Genomic DNA, 19,960 nt, shown 5'->3' with positions numbered 1-19,960 from the left:
GGTGAAAATGAAGTGTTTAAAAAATGAGATGCACGTATATCATTGTTGAGGTTGCACTTGGGATTCACAAATAAATGATAGTTAAAGGAAACTTCAAACGTATATATTCATTTAGTAATTTAAGAGAAAATTAACTAATATTTTTCTAAATAATGTTCTAGTGAGAAAAATAAATGTTATAAATGTTATAGATATATATTTTCTCAAGTCTCATTGTTCAAATGTTACAATAATCGGCAATTAAAGGATTAGAGTCTATTTAGATACAACTTTTCTATTCAGTTTTCCCCTCTGAATACCTTGTGTTAACTTGAAACTTTACTCCCCTTTCTTATAAATACATACTCTCTTAATTCTCCACGTTTCAATAATGTTACTCTAGCCCGCCGTTATATAGGTTTGGAGCTCGTTTGGATACGATTTATTTATTTTCCCCCTTTGAATACCTCTCCTTCAAGTTTGAAATTGTTCGATCTCCGATTTCTTATAGATGTATACCCTCTCAAGTCTCAACGTTCAAATGTTACAGTAATCAGCGGTTGCAGCAAGTTTGGATACAATTTTATTTCTCTAGATGCTTCTCGATCTTTTCTTTCTTTTTGATAAGCCGGAATGCTTCTCTTTCAAGCTTGAAACTTTTCTTCTGTTTCTTATGAATATATACTCCCTCAAGTAGACGTTCAATCGAAGATTTTAGGTTTAGAGCTTGTTTGGATATATCTTTTTTCTTTTCTTTGAATACTTCTCTTTAAAGCTTGAAACTTCTTTCATTGCTTATATATAGACATATACTCTCTGAAGTGTCAACGTTCAAATGTGACTGTTAAACTGTAACTGACATTTATATGTTTAGAGTCATTGTCATCACTATTCCGCCCTTAAAGAGAAACTCCTAGGCACCTACACCATAACAGAGCTAGTCCATTTCAGGGGTCCTGAATAAGAAGGAATTCCAACATCTACATAGCTCCAATTTTAAGAAATCTGCACAAAAATTCCAAATTAGAAGCTCTTTATGAAGAGTGTTAGAGTCCCCACCAAAACCAACGGAACCAACAATTCAAACCCTAGCATTATTATAAAGTCATCCGCTGAATCCCGAGCTGCAGCTACCATCTAAGACAAACTAACACATGAATTTAATGAATAAAAAACTGATTTATATGTTACGCTTTCACATTGATTAAAAATATGATAAAAATATTCCTTATATAGGATAAAACAAACCTCATTGACTAGCATTTGGGTTAATTAGGTTTACCCTGAAATATTGTTAGAATTTGTAAGTCAAATTAGGGTAACATATATATCCTTATAAAAGAATTGTTGAAAATATTTTGGGTTTTCAACCATCATTCATCAAATAATCCATCAAGATGACTTCAAATTGCATTTTTCTTTTAAAGTTGAGCAAGAAAAATGAACATTAATTTTGACATTGTTATCAATTTGAGCTGACTCATAACTTTTCACCAAGATTGTTGGAGTGGTCCTTAAAAATATATTCAGAGATGGTAAGGTCAAATATGTACAGAGGGGGGTCTCAACGTAGAAACTAACAAATGACAATCACAATCCCATGCATCAAGTAGTCCCCAGTTTTGTTTTGTTTTGTCACAATAAACAGTGACGTCCCTCTCATTCCCTCTTTTCCCCATTATAGCTATCTATTCATGCATGGTCATTGTCAACACCTCACCCCACTTGTTTGCTTCCAACACTCGATCTCATGGTTAATGAATCTGCCCACCGTTCTCCATAGTTGATGATAACTCGCTCTTCGTATTAATTTGACTATTAATTTGTTTTACGTTTTGGCACGAAATTTGAGGGAAAGATATCATGATTTTCTTCATCTTAATTTGAATTAACAGAAATCTAGAATTATCTATACTTACAAAATCTGAGTGCTATGGCGGTGCAATCTCCGGAATGGTGGTAATGTGTGATGACATGGCGAGAAGGGTACCCTGCAAATGCTCTCTAGCGCTTAAGTGAGTATGAGAATATTTAATGAGAAGTTCATAGTCCTAGAAAAACAATGAGATAACTTAATGAGTAAAGTCATACTCAATACGTTACGCATTTGTTGCAAGTATTTCGAGTTAATGTTTGCCCAGCATGCAACACTATGGTGTTATAAAACTGACTACATAAGTGCACTTGACCGTAAGTTGAACGAGATAATTAAATCTCACTTCGGCTAAGGAATATGCCGTCCACTTGGTTATGGATTATTTGGGCTAGCTTAACTGATATAAGGTTCAGTAATTTTTTGGGCTGATCGGAACTCTATATTTAATTTCAAGAAAAAATAATTAAAAATGAATGTTAGCAACACTCACTTTGACACTTAATTTCAATTATTCTCTATGCTTTTAAGTTTTAACAGTGGTATAGAACCACAGAAAATTAATATTAGATAAAATCACCATAGTATTAGATAGTCCAATAGTATTTTGTTATGTATTATGAGTTATGATTTTTAAGACATGAGTTAAAATATTATTCAGCCACCTAAGTTAGGGTGTTGTCTTCCGTGGTTCAGTTGAAAAATGAACCACGGTGGTTCACTTTCATATACACCGTTAGATATATTATTAAAAATTTCAATGGCTTAGATCTTATCAGTTTTAAAACGACATTTCCAATAATGTCCTTTTCCTCCATAGCTCCACGCTCTAGAAGCTTCTAGTTTCATGTACGACGACATTAGAACCCGAAGTTCGCCGGCAGCACCTCCTCCAAGCTCTCCGGCGTGACGTCATTATCTCTGGGTCCCTTCACGCCATTATCTCCAGTAGTGACTCTTGCCACGTTCGCCGCCACAAGCAATGAACAAGTTCAGCAGCGACGTGTGTTTCCGGTGGAGATCTTTTAACTCCCGATGTCGACCAACACCACCAAGATCTCCAATGACAGAACCACAATCGGGATTCCGCAACCATTGTTTACATCGCTGAGGTTTCCAGAGAGAGTAGTTGTCTTCCAAATCTGCTCAGATCTGTACTCGCTTGCCGCTTCCGGCATCGCCGCCGGCAATAATGGTTGTCGCGGAAGTGATAAGCACGGAGGACTAATTTCGGCGAAGAAGAAGTCGACAAAAGTTGTTGATATCCTCTCCATCTCCAGATTCTCATCCCATCTTCGGCAGCCACAACTAAGTGCATAGGCGGAGGAGGGAGGCTACATGGTGGGGAAGAAGAGGGAGGATGTGAACTAGTTGTGACGACGGTGTTTACCGGATTAATCGAAGGAAAGCTATCTCAATCAAAGCATTAATCGAAGGGATGAGACAGATCTAAAAACCAGAAAAAATAAAAGAGTTGGGAGCAGAGGGACCAAGGTCCGCAGCAAAGAAATTGGACCCATGACATATCACGATTACAAATTACTGCTTTGCTTGGACATGGTGTGGTGGCCGGAAGATACACGGCGGAGGAGGTATGGTGGAAAAGAGAAAATGGTATTTTTGGAATATCTGTTTGTTAAAAGGTTATTTTTGTATTTTAAGACAGTAAAATGGAGTGAACCACGGTGCTTCACTAAACAAGCTGACCCACCGAAGACATTGTCCTAAGTTAGAGTGGTTTTACCAAGATATTAGATAACCTCAAAACCCCACTTAATTGACTAGATTGTTAACTACCATTCTTCTTAAATCAAATTTAATTGTGATTATCTGCAAATAATAACTATTAATATTGAAGTACAAAATATATGGCCGTTTCGCAGAGATTATGACTAGTGTGTGCGTACAAGCATAAGCATTTGATCTAGAAGTTTTGCATAAATGAAGGGCAGAGAAGCTTTTTTTTTTTTTTTTTTTTTTTTTTTGGTCAAGGGCAGAGAAGCTAGAGTACATCCACAACCACTCTTGGGCCCAGAAAGAAAAAGGAATTTATATGTATAGGTAAGCAGTAGTCGTACTCAATACTTAATAGCCATGACAAGCCTCAATCTAGGTTAGGCCTTGTATAAAAGCCCATTAGAATTATCGCGCATACAGTGTCATCAAGAATTGCAAGGTAACAACATCCATCTTTAAATTTATTTTTTGGTTACAATTAATCTTTAAATTTATAAATGTGACATTTTTAAAGATAAATAAAACTTTTTAACTTTTTTCAATCATTAACTAAAGTGCTCCCACAACCACATCCACAAAAGTGTGACTAATCCTCAATTCCTCACCCCACTAACAGTGTTGAACTTATGTCAGCTCATTTGATTAATTACGAAACGTTAAAAGTAGCTTGTGGAAATTGAAACTCTAAGCATTAATATATGCTACTCTTTGAATTCCTCAGGTCTAAAGTATGCTTATAAACAGAACAACAGTTATAAAAAAATATCTAATAACGTAAACAAGAAAATATATACAAATATACCCACAGGCTACAGGCCACAGTATCTTACTCACTCTTTGTCATCATCTGATTCTTTTTCTTTCTCCCTTCCTCGTAGTGAATAAAAGCTGCAGCAAGGTTCGTGACCGTGAGTATGAAAATGGTGCGCACACGGAAATAACTTTTGGCAATCATTTTCTCATCCGTTATTGTCCAACCCCCAACACCCCTATGTGTCCCAGCTATATAGCCTAGCTCTAATAGCTAACTATTTAGATAATAGTATAATACATCATCACCCAACTACTAGCCATTAATTGTGGATAAAAAATCGAAGGAGAGATGATTTTATATACACTTTATTCAATTTATTGTCTACATATATTGTGTAATTAATTACAATTGGCCAAGTAGCAATTGTGACATGTTTCTTTGCTAGTCTCATTATCAATTAACGGTGACATATTATAAATAAGATGATGTTTTACAAAAAGAAAAAATCTTATCATTTAGTTTATTTGTGAATATTCATCTTGTTCATATGATGGTTTTATGGCCTGGTGTCGTTCTAGAGCAAGCTCAAAAAAATCATTTCTTATGCCTTGGTTGGGTTTATCTTGCATTACCATATATAGCTCATCCTTCATATTTTAGAGCACTTCTATTCTTTTGAGCTCTACTTCTGATATTAGAGCAAGGTCTTCTTCTTCTTCTCTGAATTTGAACCTTGTTCTAATTATCTCCTATAGAGATTTCTCCAATTATCTTTTCATAACTTGTAAGTTGCGTTGTATGTAGATAATTTTCAAGTTTCAACATCACTTGTAGAATTCAGGCTTTTCAATCTGTTTAATTGGTTGTTCCAGAGAGTTTTTCCTCCATTTCATATCCATTCATTAAAATCATTAGTGCATGAGTTTTATATAATTTCGAGACCTTTTAAAAATCATTGAAATTTATGTGAATAACTTCTTCAAGTACTATAATTCTAATGTTAAAGACTCTCCTTTAGGCATATTAGTTGCCGGTGTTTAGATGCTTGCACCTTTAGTCTTGTTATAAAGTCGTGGTTCATATTATGTGAATTTATTTTTAACATGATCTAACATAAAATTGTTGATAATATATAGAAAAATATTTATAATATGGTGGGATGATTTACAAATAAAAAATGTCATTGGATTTTGTTGGGGGGAGACAGGGGAGCCCATGGGCCGAGTAGCAAGACACCAAGAGATATCAACGCCACATCTTAACCCAAAACCTTAAGCCATTAGGTTTATGGGTCACATCTCTTATAAACTATTCTCCTCACCCACACTTAACTAATGTGGGACTCCAACTCCGCACTTGAATTCTCAACAATCTCTCCCTCAAGTGCGAGTCACCTCCACATTATCATGCCCCCTCCGCGGAAGCTTATCCACTCTTGCACCGTCGTTCGCTTCACCGCGTCAACGGAACGCGCCGCCTAGCCACATCGCTAGGAAGACTTTCGACACAAGAAGTCGTAACCATGACTACACCAACCATCGGCTCTGATACCACTTGTTGGGGGAGACAGGGGAGCCCATGGGTCGAGGAGCAAGAAACCAAGAGATATTAACACCACATCTTAACCCAAAACCTTAAGGCATTAGGTTTATGAGTCACATCTCTTATAAACTCTTCTCCTCACCCACACTTAACCAATGTCGGACTTAAACTCCGCACTTGAATTCTCAACAGATTTGCTTTTGTTTTATACATAAAAAATAAACTGCCAAAATGACATCGATTGTGAGGAGAAAGTGGAGCATGTTACCTAAGGTATAAGCTGCCTCAGAATACCCATAATAAAGATGAAAAAGTGATAGTAGTGCAAATAATGGTGATGATTAATTCTTTGAATTGAGAGGGTTAGCAAAAGTTTTTTTTTTAATTGAGTGTGTTAGAAAAAGTTGGATTTAATTACAAAAAGAGAAGCAATATAATCAAGGACTCACCACAAAAAGAAAAGGGACCAACCAAACTGAAGCACCTGAAATGGGTAAAGAGGCAGAAAAGAGAGATTAATTAACCCTGTGAAACAATAAGATCCCGCTCATCGTCGTGCTAGTGACGCACTTGGAACAAAAGCTATCATGAAACAATAGTAAAGAACCCTGCCTTGGATCCTCAAATGAATTCTAACTACTCAATTAAAGAAAAAGATGGTGTTAAAGGTGAATGTTACATGCTAACATTTTTTCTTATGCTAGGAGACATTAATAAACTCTCCCAAGTATTTAAACAACTGAAATACAAAACCCTACCACAAACTTCCACAGAATTAGATACCATTAATTATAATTATCACAATTATTTTTAACTAAAACCCGCAATTTGCTAACTGAACCCGTCAAACCCTAGCAACACAGAAATGTTCTTATTTTTATATGATATACTTTAATTTATACTGGGATATTTGATCAATTGTTGAGATTTAAGCACCATTATAAAATTTTATATATATCTTGGCCCAATAATGTTATTTACACACATCTTTTTGAGGTGAAAGAGGTGGAATCAGAAGAGAGATATGAAGAAAAGAAAAAGTAAAAGAAAGAAAGTATAAGATGTAATAGATGATAAGAGGAGAGAGATAGAAACAAAAATAAGTGAAAATAAAGTATTTAGAAAATGAGTTGTGTATATATTATTGTTAATCTTAGCAAAATGAATAATGGTTTTTATTTTTTATTTTGAGGGTACCCGTTAATAATGGTTAAAACTACAACATAATACTCCCTCCGTTCCTATATATAAGTCACAAATAACTAAATCTCTTAGATTAAGAAAAGTAGTTACTAGTAATAAATTTGTAAAAAAAAAATGATTTACTTTCCTAGATTACCCTTATTTACTTTCCCATGATTTTCTCTCTCCAAGTTAATACTTCTAAAGTTTATCATCTCTTTCATATTAAATATGAGGGTGAACTTGGAAAAAATTATTTAATGCTTTCTAGATATTAGAAAGTGACTTATATTTTGTAACAAAATTTTTTCAAAAAATGTGACTTATAATAGGGAACGGAGGGAGTAATAACTAAACTTAAAGTCTAAAAGATACTATGGTGATTCATATATTAAATTATAGGTGCCCACTAAGGTGGACCATTAATATTTTGGTCCACCGGTGCACCATGATTTATAACCATTAGTGTTTAGCAACTTGAAATATTCTCTAATTGAATGGTCAGGATTTAATAGATGAAAAAAGGGTAAAAATGTAAGTGTAACACTTCTTCCCCACCCCTTCCCCTCCTTGCCTAAACTGAATCACATCTCCGTTCCTTGAATCACCATTCCATCACTTCCCCATAATGAAGATTCTATCTGAGGCCAATATCTGATTTATGCATTCCCTTCATGTTCACTTTCATAAGAGCACTTCTTTTCGTTCTTGCAATTATGAGTTTATGGGAAACAGATTACACTACTTAAGAAATTTTCTTTTCTACTGATGAAGAAAAACAACTGAAGTTGAAATTGTCAAGATAGAAAGGTAACCCCAAGTTCCAAACCCCATCTCTCTCCCTCCACCTGACCCGAAATCTCTTCCTCACCGAGCTCGCCTGGGACACCTTCAAGCGCGATCTCTCCAGGATCGTCGCACAAGAACACGACAACACCACGAATCGCTCTTTTTCTTACCAACAACGAGAAATGCAAAATCGAAGTCATAAGCAGTGTTGTGTTTTTCTTGCCATTACTGAAAGTGGGTATGGTCCCGTCACCGATGTCGACATCGGCGGAGAGGATGGAGGATTTGGATCTGGTGTTGTGGGTCTGGTGAAGAAGGTGCATAAGGGGGATAAGATCCATATCTGGTGAAGGATCTCTTTCTCCTTGAGCACCTTGGAAGGTTTGCGTGCTGGCGCTGCTGTTTGAACTTTGAATAGGTTACACACCATTCTGTAGTAGCTGCTGCTCCTCCAAAGACCCGTAACTCCCAGAAGAACGAATACCCAATGACCCACCACCATTCATACCCACTTCAGCATTTGGCACCAAAATCACACAGAATTGAAGTTCTCTGCAATTGAATTGCACTTGAGCAATGCCACTCTCACTTCCAACTCAACCAATATTGAAATTTCTTTTTTTTTGAAAAGCAATATTGAAATTTCTATGCATGTGTGATATGTGTTTGAACAGAAACGAGAGAAATGAAATTGCAGAAGCAGATTACAAAAAAAAAATTAGGGTTTAATTTTGTTTAATAAGTAAATTACTAAAGGGGCCCTTGGTCCATGGGTGGATCCCATGGACCAATTTTTAAGTTGACCACCCTAGTGGGCACCTAAATTATATTAATTAGACGTGACTAGAAAATTAATCACAGTCTTAATTTGGTTAATTTAGTACAATTGAGAAGAACTTAAGTTGTTTCTTTAAAAGGTTTAGAGATTCCAATTATCAACAATCTCATGATGAAAAACTTACCAGGACCACTCATGAACACTTGCTAAGTAGCGTCATAAGACTCTGACAGTTCTTGGTTAATCTCTCATCAATCAATTTTTATTCGAAAATAAAGAAGAACAAGCAAACAAACAACACTAAAATCTGTGTGAGCAGAGTTTTTTTTGTGTAGACACATGTAAAGGTAGAAATCATTTTTGAGTTAGAAACATCTACAATTAAATAAGACTAATTAATCCAACCGGTTTTTTCATTCATTAGATTCAATTATTCAAACCTGAAAGTATGTTCAAATGAAATTCAACATGTATCACTTAAACTAATAACTCGTTATTTAGCGTAGATAGAGGTGTCATGTTGATTATTAGGTGGATGAGCTGTTCGCAATCGGGGCGTCCAAAGAAGAAACACTGTTCACATTCTCGTCGTGCAGCTCCCAGCTTTGTTGCAATTTTTACGTGACGGTGACCCTTGATGTGGACGTCTTCGATGCACAGCGGGACCCGCATCACATGGCTCTACCAATACGGGAATCAAAGCTAGGACCCACTGTTACATCTTAGGGACCACACACTCCTCCTTGCTTTTTATTTTATTATTTGTCAAGTAACTATTATATTCTTTTTTCTCTGTGCCAACCACAGATTTTTCAAATGTTTATTTTTGACAAAATACACACAATCCTCAATATTTTCCAAAATGACATTTCATTCTATTATATTTTTAGAGGAAAATGATGATGCACTGATTTACGCCGTCAATCGATCAGATTTTAAGTATGTGTTACGTCAATTAATGAAACTAAATAAAAATATATATTTTCTCACATCTTGAAATCTGATTGGTTAACAGTGTAAAAAAACTTTACACCGTCGGTGCATAGAAATTAAACTCATATTTTTACTAAAATATAAACTTAATTTTATTCTTTTTAAATTTTATAACAATATTAGAATCCATTACAAAAAATTTGAATAATGAAAAATAGAGACAAACTGAATGATAGATTTTATAAATGGATGATTTTCGTCGCAAAATTCGTTGCTAATTTAAATCCTCATTTTAGCAATGAAATTCTTTTTCATTTCAAAAATCCATTACTAATAATGCAAAATTTAACAAGTATTTTAAATTATACTTACCGATTTTAGAGATGAAAATATAATCTATCGCTAAAATAAACAGAGTTAAATTACTAACGAATTTTGCGATAGAAAACTTCCCTATATAAAACTCGTCACTAACCTATATTATTTGGATTTTATGACAGATTATGATAATTCTGTCGCAAATGTTGAAAATGGGTGAGTGAAGTGTATATTTTAGACAAAATGATGTGGATATCATTCTGGCAAACCTTGAGGGTTACTCTGTACATTTTAGGGCCTGTTTGGATTGGCGTTGGAGAGGCCAAACGTGCGTTGCGTTGCCGTAAACGCCGTTTTGCCGTTTCGCCAAGCCGTTTGGATCCGCGTTTTCCTTAACGCGTTAATGCTCTTTTGCATCAAAATCACGTTTTTTTGGAATCTAAAAATTCGAGCGTTGGCGTTGGGCGTTCAGCGTTGATGGGTGAAAATACTCACCTCTGTTTATTTTCTGCTCAGATCCATCCACCAAACCGTTGTTCGCACTGTGTCGTTTTCCCTCCGGCGTCCACCGGTCCGCCGTCCTTTCTCTGTTCGTTTTCTGTTCACACACCTCTGTTGGTGATTTTTAAGAAGAAGGGAATTTAGGAGATCTAATGGATCTGTTCAGATCTATTTCATTTCTTGCTCTGTTTTTGGTTCCTCTGTTTCTGGGTTTGAATTGGGAGAATAGCCAACGAAGAAGAAGAGGAGATGAAGTTTCATATCTAACCAAATTGAAATGAAAATTGGTGTCCGTGTATCTTGTTTCCTTTTTATTTTTTTATTTTATATTTAGTAATGAAAATTGAAAAATATTCACAATAAAGAAATAGTATAATTTATGATTTTATTATACATAATTTATTTAAAACTATATTTAATAATATAAATATAATCTATTTTTTAAATTATACTCCCTCTGTTCCCTATTATAAGTCACATTTTTTGAAAAAAAATTGTTACAAAATATAAGTCACTTTTTAATATCTAGGAAGCATTAAATAATTTTTTCCAAGTTCACCCTCATATTTAATATGAAAGAGATAATAAACTTTAGAAGTATCGTAAATAAGGGTAATCTAGGAAAGTAAATCATTTTTTTTACAAATTTATTACTAGTAACTACTTTTCTTAATCTAAGAGAATTAGTTATTTGTGACTTATATATAGGAACGGAGGGAGTAGTTCCAAACATGAGTTCAATTAATATCATCCAAACGGTATTCATTATTTTAAAATCACGTTTGTTACAAATCATCCAAACATAAATCACGTTTACTCAAACACAATTTTACTCAAAATCATTTTAATAAAATCACGTTAATTCAAACACCAATTTCCAACGGGATGCCAAACAGACACTTAGTCTTATCTCATTCCTTAACCGAGTGGAGGTAGAGATCGAGGTGTATAAAAGTCATTTTTTCTTTAGCACATGTGAAAACAAGCGTGCACTTGCTTTGACGTAAAAATTAACTGAAACTTTTTCTATAATAGATTAAAGAGAAAGTACTTTTATCTTAAGTTAAATTTGGATTCAAGCACACAGTAATTAAAAATGGGATCATGTAAATTACATATACAGTTATTTAACCTCAACATCATTTTAGATCTTTTTTTTTTGAAAAATCATTTTAGATCATGGACGTACAAATGATATCTAAAATAAATGAGTTATAAATTTTGTAATATTTTCTTTAGACTCTTTGAATCTTCTTATTGATCCTCTAGAATATAATTAATCCTTTAAAAATACCTACACTCCAAGTCAGAAAGTGTGAACAAATCAATGTGAAATCAAGGACCAAGCAGCAGCATCACGAAATGCCTACACAAGCTGATAGCTAAGCTAACATCCATGTTAGTGATGTTACTATAGAAAATAGGCTTAATTCCACTTTGGGCCCCTAATGTTTCATAAATGTGCGATCTGCACCCCCCGTGTATAAAACGTGCGGTCAAGGTCCCTGACGTTTCTAAAACGTGCGATTAACGCCCTTCCGTCCAAATCCGTTTGGTTCCTCAGTTGACCAAACGGAAAATGCTGACGTGGCATTATTTAATTAATTAAGAATTCATTTTTCAAATAAAATTATTTCAACATTATTTCAAAACATAAAAATAAAAATAATAATCAAAAATTAAAAAGTCAGAAAACATGAATGTTAGGATAGAAACCTTCATCTGAAAAACCCAGATATTCATGTGTTCATTCCATTTTTCCATCATCTTCATATAAACACAACTAAATAAAAATTAATCTTTCTCCTCTCAAAAATTATTACCCAATAAATTAAAAATCCTCCAACTCTAATCAAAAGCACCTTCACACCCTTCTTCAACCAAACTCAAATACTAGACAAAACTTTCTGAACACAGCAATAAACCCAAGACCTTTACCCTGTACAACCGTAATCCAACCAAAGCCTTCCACCCTCTCAACCCCAAATCTCAACCAGAGGAAAAGCTGAAAGAGAGCCCACACCACCATCACCTCCTAGCCAACAACTAATGCAACCGTCACCACCACACAAAACCCCTCTCTTAGATTGAAGCATCACCGGACTTGGACCCCAACACCGTGCCAGATCTACCGCGTCGTGCCGTGCCCAAAGTAACCTCACAAGCCGCATCGCCGCAGAGATTGCCGCATTGGAAGCCTCCGAGCACAGCCGTGCAGATCTCCATCGTCAAACTCGAATTCTTAAATCTATGTAATTAACGAATCTCACAAACTCAAAGTTTCAATCTTTATTATGGCCCCATCAGAATCAGATTGTCTTCTTTTTTTCCTTCTTCTTTTTCCCATTTTCCTCCTCTTCTAGGGTTCTCTAATTCTCTTCTTCTTGCTCCACCAATGGCGAAGATGAGGAATACCCTTATACCCAGATGGTTAATTGTATGCCCAACCATTCTGAACAACCCAGAAGCTCTCCTCCTCCCAAACGTCGCACTGATTTCTCCGTCTTCGCCTCCACCCCTCATTCTGGTATGGCCTTCTCTCAATTTCCTCCATTCCCAATTGCATACGCTAGTCTTTCTTGAATTTGTTCTGGTTGAGAAATTTGATGAATCTTCAATTTGTCATTTTTTTGTGATTGGTCGTGGGGATTATTATGGGTTAAATAATCTTTTTTTACTTCTGGGTATTTGGCAATTAGCATTGTAGAATGCATATTTATCACAAAGTTTTGAACTTGATGTGTTTCTGTTTGGATCCAACCTGTCTCCGTTGATTCTAAAATGTGTGAGGAAGAAGAAAAAGCATTGAAGGGTTTTGTGACGGATTATTTCCGTCACTAATTCGTAGCCTATATTTTATGAATTAAATAATGCCACGTCAGCATTTTCCGTTTGGTCAACTGAGGAACCAAACGGATTTGGACGGAAGGGCGTTAATCGCACGTTTTAGAAACGTCAGGGACCTTGACCGCACGTTTTATACACGGGGGGTGCAGATCGCACATTTATGAAACATCAGGGGCCCAAAGTGGAATTAAGCCTAGAAAATATAAATAGTTAAATACTATTACGTTAATAAATACAAAATGTAACGTCAGCTGGGTTCCACATTTGAAGTTGAAATTTGAAGGAAATCAATTCCGTGACTATTATTGATAATGAAATACCCTATATATACAACTTACCTAGTTTACTAACAATAAATATTAAACCCTAATTACAGGCGTAATTACAAAGAGAATAAATAATATCCTATTCTATCACACCCCCGCAGTCGAAGCGGGAGGTTCACCGACGCTGAGACTGGAACGAAAATCATCAAAAAGAAGCCGAGGTAGGCCCTTGGTAAAAATGTCCGCAATCTGATGACGGGAAGGAACATGAAGGACGCGAGCCTAGCCACGCGCGACCTTTTCCCGAACAAAATGGATATTCATCTCAATATGTTTGGTACGCTGATGGTGCACTGGATTCCCAAAGAGGTAGATGGCACTAACATTGTCACAGTGGACCAATGTTGCCTGAGAGAGAGGAAAATGAAGCTCCAGAAGTAAATTGCGGATCCAGCAGGACTCGGAGACAACATTAGCAACACCGCGATATTCAGCTTCAGCACTAGAGCGAGAGAGAGTGGGTTGCCGCTTGGAGGACCAAGATATGAGATTGTCACCGAGGAAAACACAATAACCAGAAGTGGAGCGTCTGGTGTCAGGACAGCCCCCCCAGTCAGCATCAGTGTAAGAAACAAGCTTTTCAACCGGGGAGGGATACAAATGTAGCCCATAAGTCAATGTGCCACGAACATAGCGGAGAACCCGCTTGAGGGCAAGCATGTGCTCGGTGTGGGGTGCATGCATATGTAAGCAAACCTGCTGAACAACATAGGAAATGTCAGGACGAGTAAATGTGAGGTACTGTAGGGCACCAGCAAGGCTCCGATATAGGGAGGCATCCTCACAAGGAGTCCCAGAGGAAGAACTGAGCTTCTGCTTGGTGTCAACCGGTGTAGCAGAAGAGTTGCATGAGGCCATGCCGGCGCGAGCAATAATCTCAGTAGCATAAGTGCTCTGACTGAGGAAAAGGCCACCTGCATGTCTAGTGACAGCGATGCCAAGAAAGTAACTCAGAGGACCGAGATCCTTCATAGCAAACTCGGATGCAAGAAGTGCCATAAAAGATTTGCGGAGATCATGCGATGATGCAACCAGGATGATGTCATCAACATAGAGAAGTATGTAGGCAATATCAGAACCCTGCCGGAAGATGAAAAGAGAATGATCTGAAGTGCTGTGCCGGAATCCAATAGAGGAAACATAATCAGCAAATCGCTGATACCAAGCACGAGGCGCCTGTTTCAGACCATAAAGGGACTTCTTCAGACGGCAGACATAGTCCGGGTGGTGAGGGTCGCGGAAACCCAAAGGCTGATGCATGTAGACAGTCTCATGGAGATCACCATGCAGGAAAGCATTCTGGACATCCAACTGATGTATGGGCCAAGATCTGGAGAGAGCAATGCTGAGAACTGTCCGGATGGTAGCCGGTTTCACCACGGGGCTGAATGTCTCATCACAATCCACACCTGCAATCTGAGACCTGCCATCACCTACAAGACGAGCCTTATACCGCTCAAACAAACCATTAGACTGCTTTTTATGGCGAAAAATCCACATGCAACGAATAACATTAACATCACAAGGACGGGGAACCAACTCCCACGTATTATTTCTAATAAGAGCATTAAATTCAGACTGCATAGCGGACTTCCAATTTGGATCGGATAAGGCTTGTTTTGGGTTACGAGGCAAGGGTGAGATGGACGGGTCATCAATAGAGACCGAAAGACTAAAAGGCTTTTTAGGTTTGGAAATGCCGTGCATGCTACGGGTAGTCATGGTCCGTACGGGTGGTGCAGGAGGGACCGGAGGCAAGGGCAAAGGTGATGGAGAAGCGATAGGGGAGACAAGAGCCGATAAGGGAGGCGAAGAGTCAGTGGGACTCGACGGCTGGACCGGAGGGTCAGGTGGGCGGGAGGATACGGTTTGCCAATGGTGGATCAAGGAAGGAGGGAGGTCCTCGGTGAAACACTCATAAGAAGGGGCAGGAGTCAAGGATAGGTCAGCAAAGGGAAATCGGGTTTCATCAAAAATGACATGCCGCGATATTAAAATTTTTCTGTGTGACAAATCATAACATTTATAACCTCTGTGATTCATCGGATACCCTAGAAAAACACACGGAGTCGATCGTGGTTGCAATTTGTTTATTATAGCGGAAGGAAATAGAGGAAAACATAGACAACCAAAGACACGTAAGTGGGAGTAGGAAGGGTTGCGATGATACAACAGCTGAGTAGGAGAATCATTTTGAAGAGTCTTGCGTGGCAAAATGTTCAGAAGATATGTTGCCATTTGAAGGGCATGATGCCAAAATGAAGGAGGAACTGACGAATGAGCGAGGAGGGTGCGGATCATGTTGTTAATGGTGCGAATTTTCCGTTCAGCTTTGCCGTTTTGAGAAGAAGTGTGAGGGCAAGAGAAGCGAAAAATAAGGCCATTAGCATCACAATACCGATGAAAGGATTCATTGTCATATTCACGTCCATTATCACATTGAAGACATTTAATATTTGCTGAAAATTGTGTTTTAATAAGGGTAGCAAGAGTAGTAAACGTTTCATAAACCTGAGATTTCTTGCTAATCGGAAACATCCATAAAAAATCAGTGTGATCATCCAAAAACAAAACGTAATAACGATGACCAGCAGTACTTAAAACAGGAGACGTCCATAAATCACTATGCAAAATATCAAATGGTCTCAAAGTAATAGTTGCAGATGAACTAAAAGGCAACCGGACATGTTTGCCTAAAACACAAGAGTCACAAACAGAACTAGAACGCGAAGGTTCACAAAAAATAAGTTTATTATTCCTAAGATGGTTTAAAGCTGAGGAAGCTGGATGACCAAGTCGATTGTGCCAGACACTAGAAGCAAGACCAGCAAAGGGAGAGGAACGAGTGACTGGGTAGAGGTCGCCGAGGCTGTTACATCTCAGGAGAGGCATCCCCGTCTTGAAGTCAGACACCGAGAATCCAAATGGATCAAAAGAAACAGAAACATTATTGTCAGTAGTGAGTTGTCGCACAGAAATTAAGTTTTTAATAATTCGCGGAGTGTGCAAGACATGATTGAGTGCTAAAGGTTTGTGAGGGGTAGGAATAGAAGTGTATCCTGAACCCTGAATTGGAATGCCCTGACCACTACCAACTATCAGTTTCTGATTTAAATGACTTAAATTAGAATAAGACGTGAGAGTACCTTGAGATGCCGCAGTATGGGACGAGGCGCCAGTGTCCATGTACCACGTGGTGTCTGGAGGAGTCAAGGACATGGTGTGCATGGCAGCAGCGATATCAGTGGGTGCTGGAGAAGCAGTAGCGGTGTAGGCCTGAGGACGCGGACCTAAAACGCCGGGTTGCTGCGGAACACCCATGGGACGCGACCACTGAGATGTGGGGTAAGGACAAGGAGGCATGCCCCAAGGGGAAGGAGTCCAACCAGGGGGAGGAGCCCAACCCCATGGATTCTAGGATGCCTGCGGTGGTGGGCGCCAGGGTGGAGGAGATGCAGCAGAGGAACCAGAGGAGCCAGGTGATCCAGGATAACGGGAGCCACCTTTCTTCCTAGGTTTACCAGAACCACCCTGATAATTGCGATTTTGCCCTGACCCATAACGATGGTTGGAGTGGCCCTGATCGCTGCGGTAGGTGGGGCGCTGCTGAGAGGAGTCAACGGAGGCCGGTGGACGGGAAGCAGAGGTGTGCAAAGCAGTCTGAGAGGCCGGACCTAACATCCTGGCGAGACCAGATTCCTCTAGAATCAACATGGAGCGGACCTTGAGGAAAGGAGGCAAAGGCTCACTCTGACGGATCAGGGTGGCAACACCACGGAAAGGCTCAGTGAGACCAGAGACCAACTGGAGAACAAGACGATGATCACTAACAGGGGCACCAACATTCCTCAACTGATCAGAGATATGTTTCAGACGTTGACAATAGGCCGAAACATTAGGAAAATCCTCCATGCGAGTGGAGATGAAATCCTGGTCGAGAGCGACAGCACGAGAGTTCTGATTGTCCTCAAACAGAGAAGCTATACGGTTCCAAGTATCCATAGCAGTAGAACCTTTCTCCATAACAGTGGCGAGAAGATCGAAGGAGATGGTGGAATAAATCCATTGTTTGACAGTAGAGTCAAGAGTGGCCCACCGGGCATAGGAAGCATCGGTGCGCGCAGGAGGCTCCATGCCAGCTTGAGGAATGATGTGGTGGAGCACTTGAGTGGCGTGAGCATGAGTTTCAAACAATTCAGCCCGCATAGCATAATAGTCCTTGTCTATCTCGAGTTTGAAGGGAATGTTGTTTTTGATATTGGTGACAGCAAGGGCCGGATGAAAGTCCGACTTGGCAGACGCCGGCGGGTCATGTGGAGTGACCACAGTAGTAGCGGTGTCATTTGTGGGGGCACCGTTCGGAGAGCCAGGGGTTGAAGCGGACGTAGCCATGTAACCTGCAAAACAGAATAAGTAATGTTTTTTTTTTTTTTTTTTTTTTTTTTTAAAGGTTGCTGCAGGTGTGGTTGGACCGGGTTTTAATGAACCGGTCTGGTCGAGTCGGGCTGTGTGAACCGGTCGACCAAACAAAAAACAAGAAACACGTTTGGGAAGGGGAGGGCGGGTCGGGTTTTGGGGTCCTGGCTTGGACGGGTCGGCGGCAGCCAAACAGGGCAGCGACGGAGAGGAGGGGCCGACGGGGACGGCGTAAGGGACGGCGGAGGCCGGCGCTGGCGGCTGGGTGTCCGGTCGTTGGATTTGGTCACGGGAGGGGTTGCTCGAAGAGGCACGCGGGCACAAGGGGAGAAGGCCTTTGGAGGCGTGCGGTGGGTGCTTCGATGGGAAAAGAAGAACCGACTGGAGCAAGGTGACCGACGGCGGCGGCGGCGCTGGAATAAGGGGAGCGCGGCGGCGGAGCGGCTGTGATGAGAGAGAGAGGCAGCGGCTGGGGGGGGTTTGGAAGGAGAATTAGGAAAATAAAAAAAAAATTAGGTCAGATGTGAAGAGAGGATCTGAACCTGCTCAATGATACCATGAAGGAAATCAATTCCGTGACTATTATTGATAATGAAATACCCTATATATACAACTTACCTAGTTTACTAACAATAAATATTAAACCCTAATTACAGGCGTAATTACAAAGAGAATAAATAATATCCTATTCTATCAAAATTGGTGTTTAGAAATACTGAAAGGACATCACTATTTACTGGTTTTGCTGAGAATCGAATATAAACAAACTGAATTAGAATTACTTGTTAATTTAGTATTTTAGAAGTTTGGATAATCGAAAATCTTGAGGAAAAAAAAGGAAAATTGGCACACGTTTGATATAGCTAGAAAGTAGAAGTAATAATTAATTGTGTATGTGAAATAAGGTGCAGTGAGTACTACGTAGTCTTTGTCGTGTGTTCATGTCATATGGGAAGGAAATTGAAGAAAGGACCACTTGAACAGAGGGTAGTGGACCAGGCCCTATCACCGTACACGTGTACAATGAATGTGGGTTTCGAAAAAACAGAACACGTACTAGTACTACTCCTGCCTGCGCACAATCACAAAAAGATAAGAGAGAGTTGTGTGCCCCCATGTGCGACCCTGCTGCAATGCAAGCACGGTTTTCGAGTCAGCTAATTCGCGAGCTTGCCGTACCCTCAATAAAATGCTGGTTTTGTATTCTTCTTTCGTCTGAGTTCTAATTATAATATCTATAAATATATATGCATTAACTACTCAATAGTTTTGTTTTTTTTTGTTGAAATGCATACTAAAAAGAGATCTTCTTTTAATTAATTAATTAGTAGTATTGACCGTGGTGCGCTCATACAATATTGTGATATACTACTGCAATTGTGTGGTTTTTTTATATTTTAAATATTGTTGGTTTTTAACCTTTATTAACATAAAAAGTGAAGGATGTTTTAATGTTACGGAGCAGATCCAATCATACGGCACGGCTTTTAAGGAAACGCTCTCTTTAATCATGTTTTGTCTTTTTCTTTTTTGGAATCGGATTTGATTAAAGCAAAGGCCACAAATAAACGCAAAAAAACACACCTATTCCTACAGCTACAAGCTAGTTTCTTTGTTAGACTACCCACAATGGTTTCAACATTCAACACCACTTTTTCTCTTCCCAACACTCCACATCACCTTCTCTCTCCAGTTCAACACTTCATTCAACTTTTACCAACTCCAATGGTTTTTAATTCAACACCCTACCCCTACCCCACCACTTTTATTTCATATTTTGATTTAATTTTATATTTTTCGTTTTATGATTTCATAAAATTAAAATTTACGATAAAAATTAAATTAAATAAACTATTATCGATTTAATTTAACTTAATTTTTTTTATTTAAATTAAATTAAATTAACGTAATATTTTTTTAACGTAAATTAAATTAAAAACTTAACAATTTAATATTTTTTAAATAAAATATACACAATAATTTAT

At 38.4% G+C, this 19,960-nt stretch overlaps 1 protein-coding gene across 1 annotated transcript; it reads right to left on the bottom strand.

Moving 5' to 3' along the window:
* Nucleotides 1-16,973: 16,973 nt before the first annotated feature.
* On the bottom strand, nt 16,974-17,951 carry LOC130713393 (uncharacterized). Its single transcript, XM_057563165.1, has one exon. It carries the CDS (start codon nt 17,949-17,951, stop codon nt 16,974-16,976), a length of 978 nt encoding a protein of 325 aa, XP_057419148.1.
* Nucleotides 17,952-19,960: the final 2,009 nt, after the last annotated feature.

This window comes from Lotus japonicus, chromosome 4 (genome assembly GCF_012489685.1).
Source record: "Lotus japonicus ecotype B-129 chromosome 4, LjGifu_v1.2".
Lineage (NCBI taxonomy): Eukaryota > Viridiplantae > Streptophyta > Magnoliopsida > Fabales > Fabaceae > Lotus > Lotus japonicus.
The sequence above is the reverse complement of the archived record's forward strand: the minus strand, read 5'-3'. Positions and strand labels throughout refer to the sequence as shown.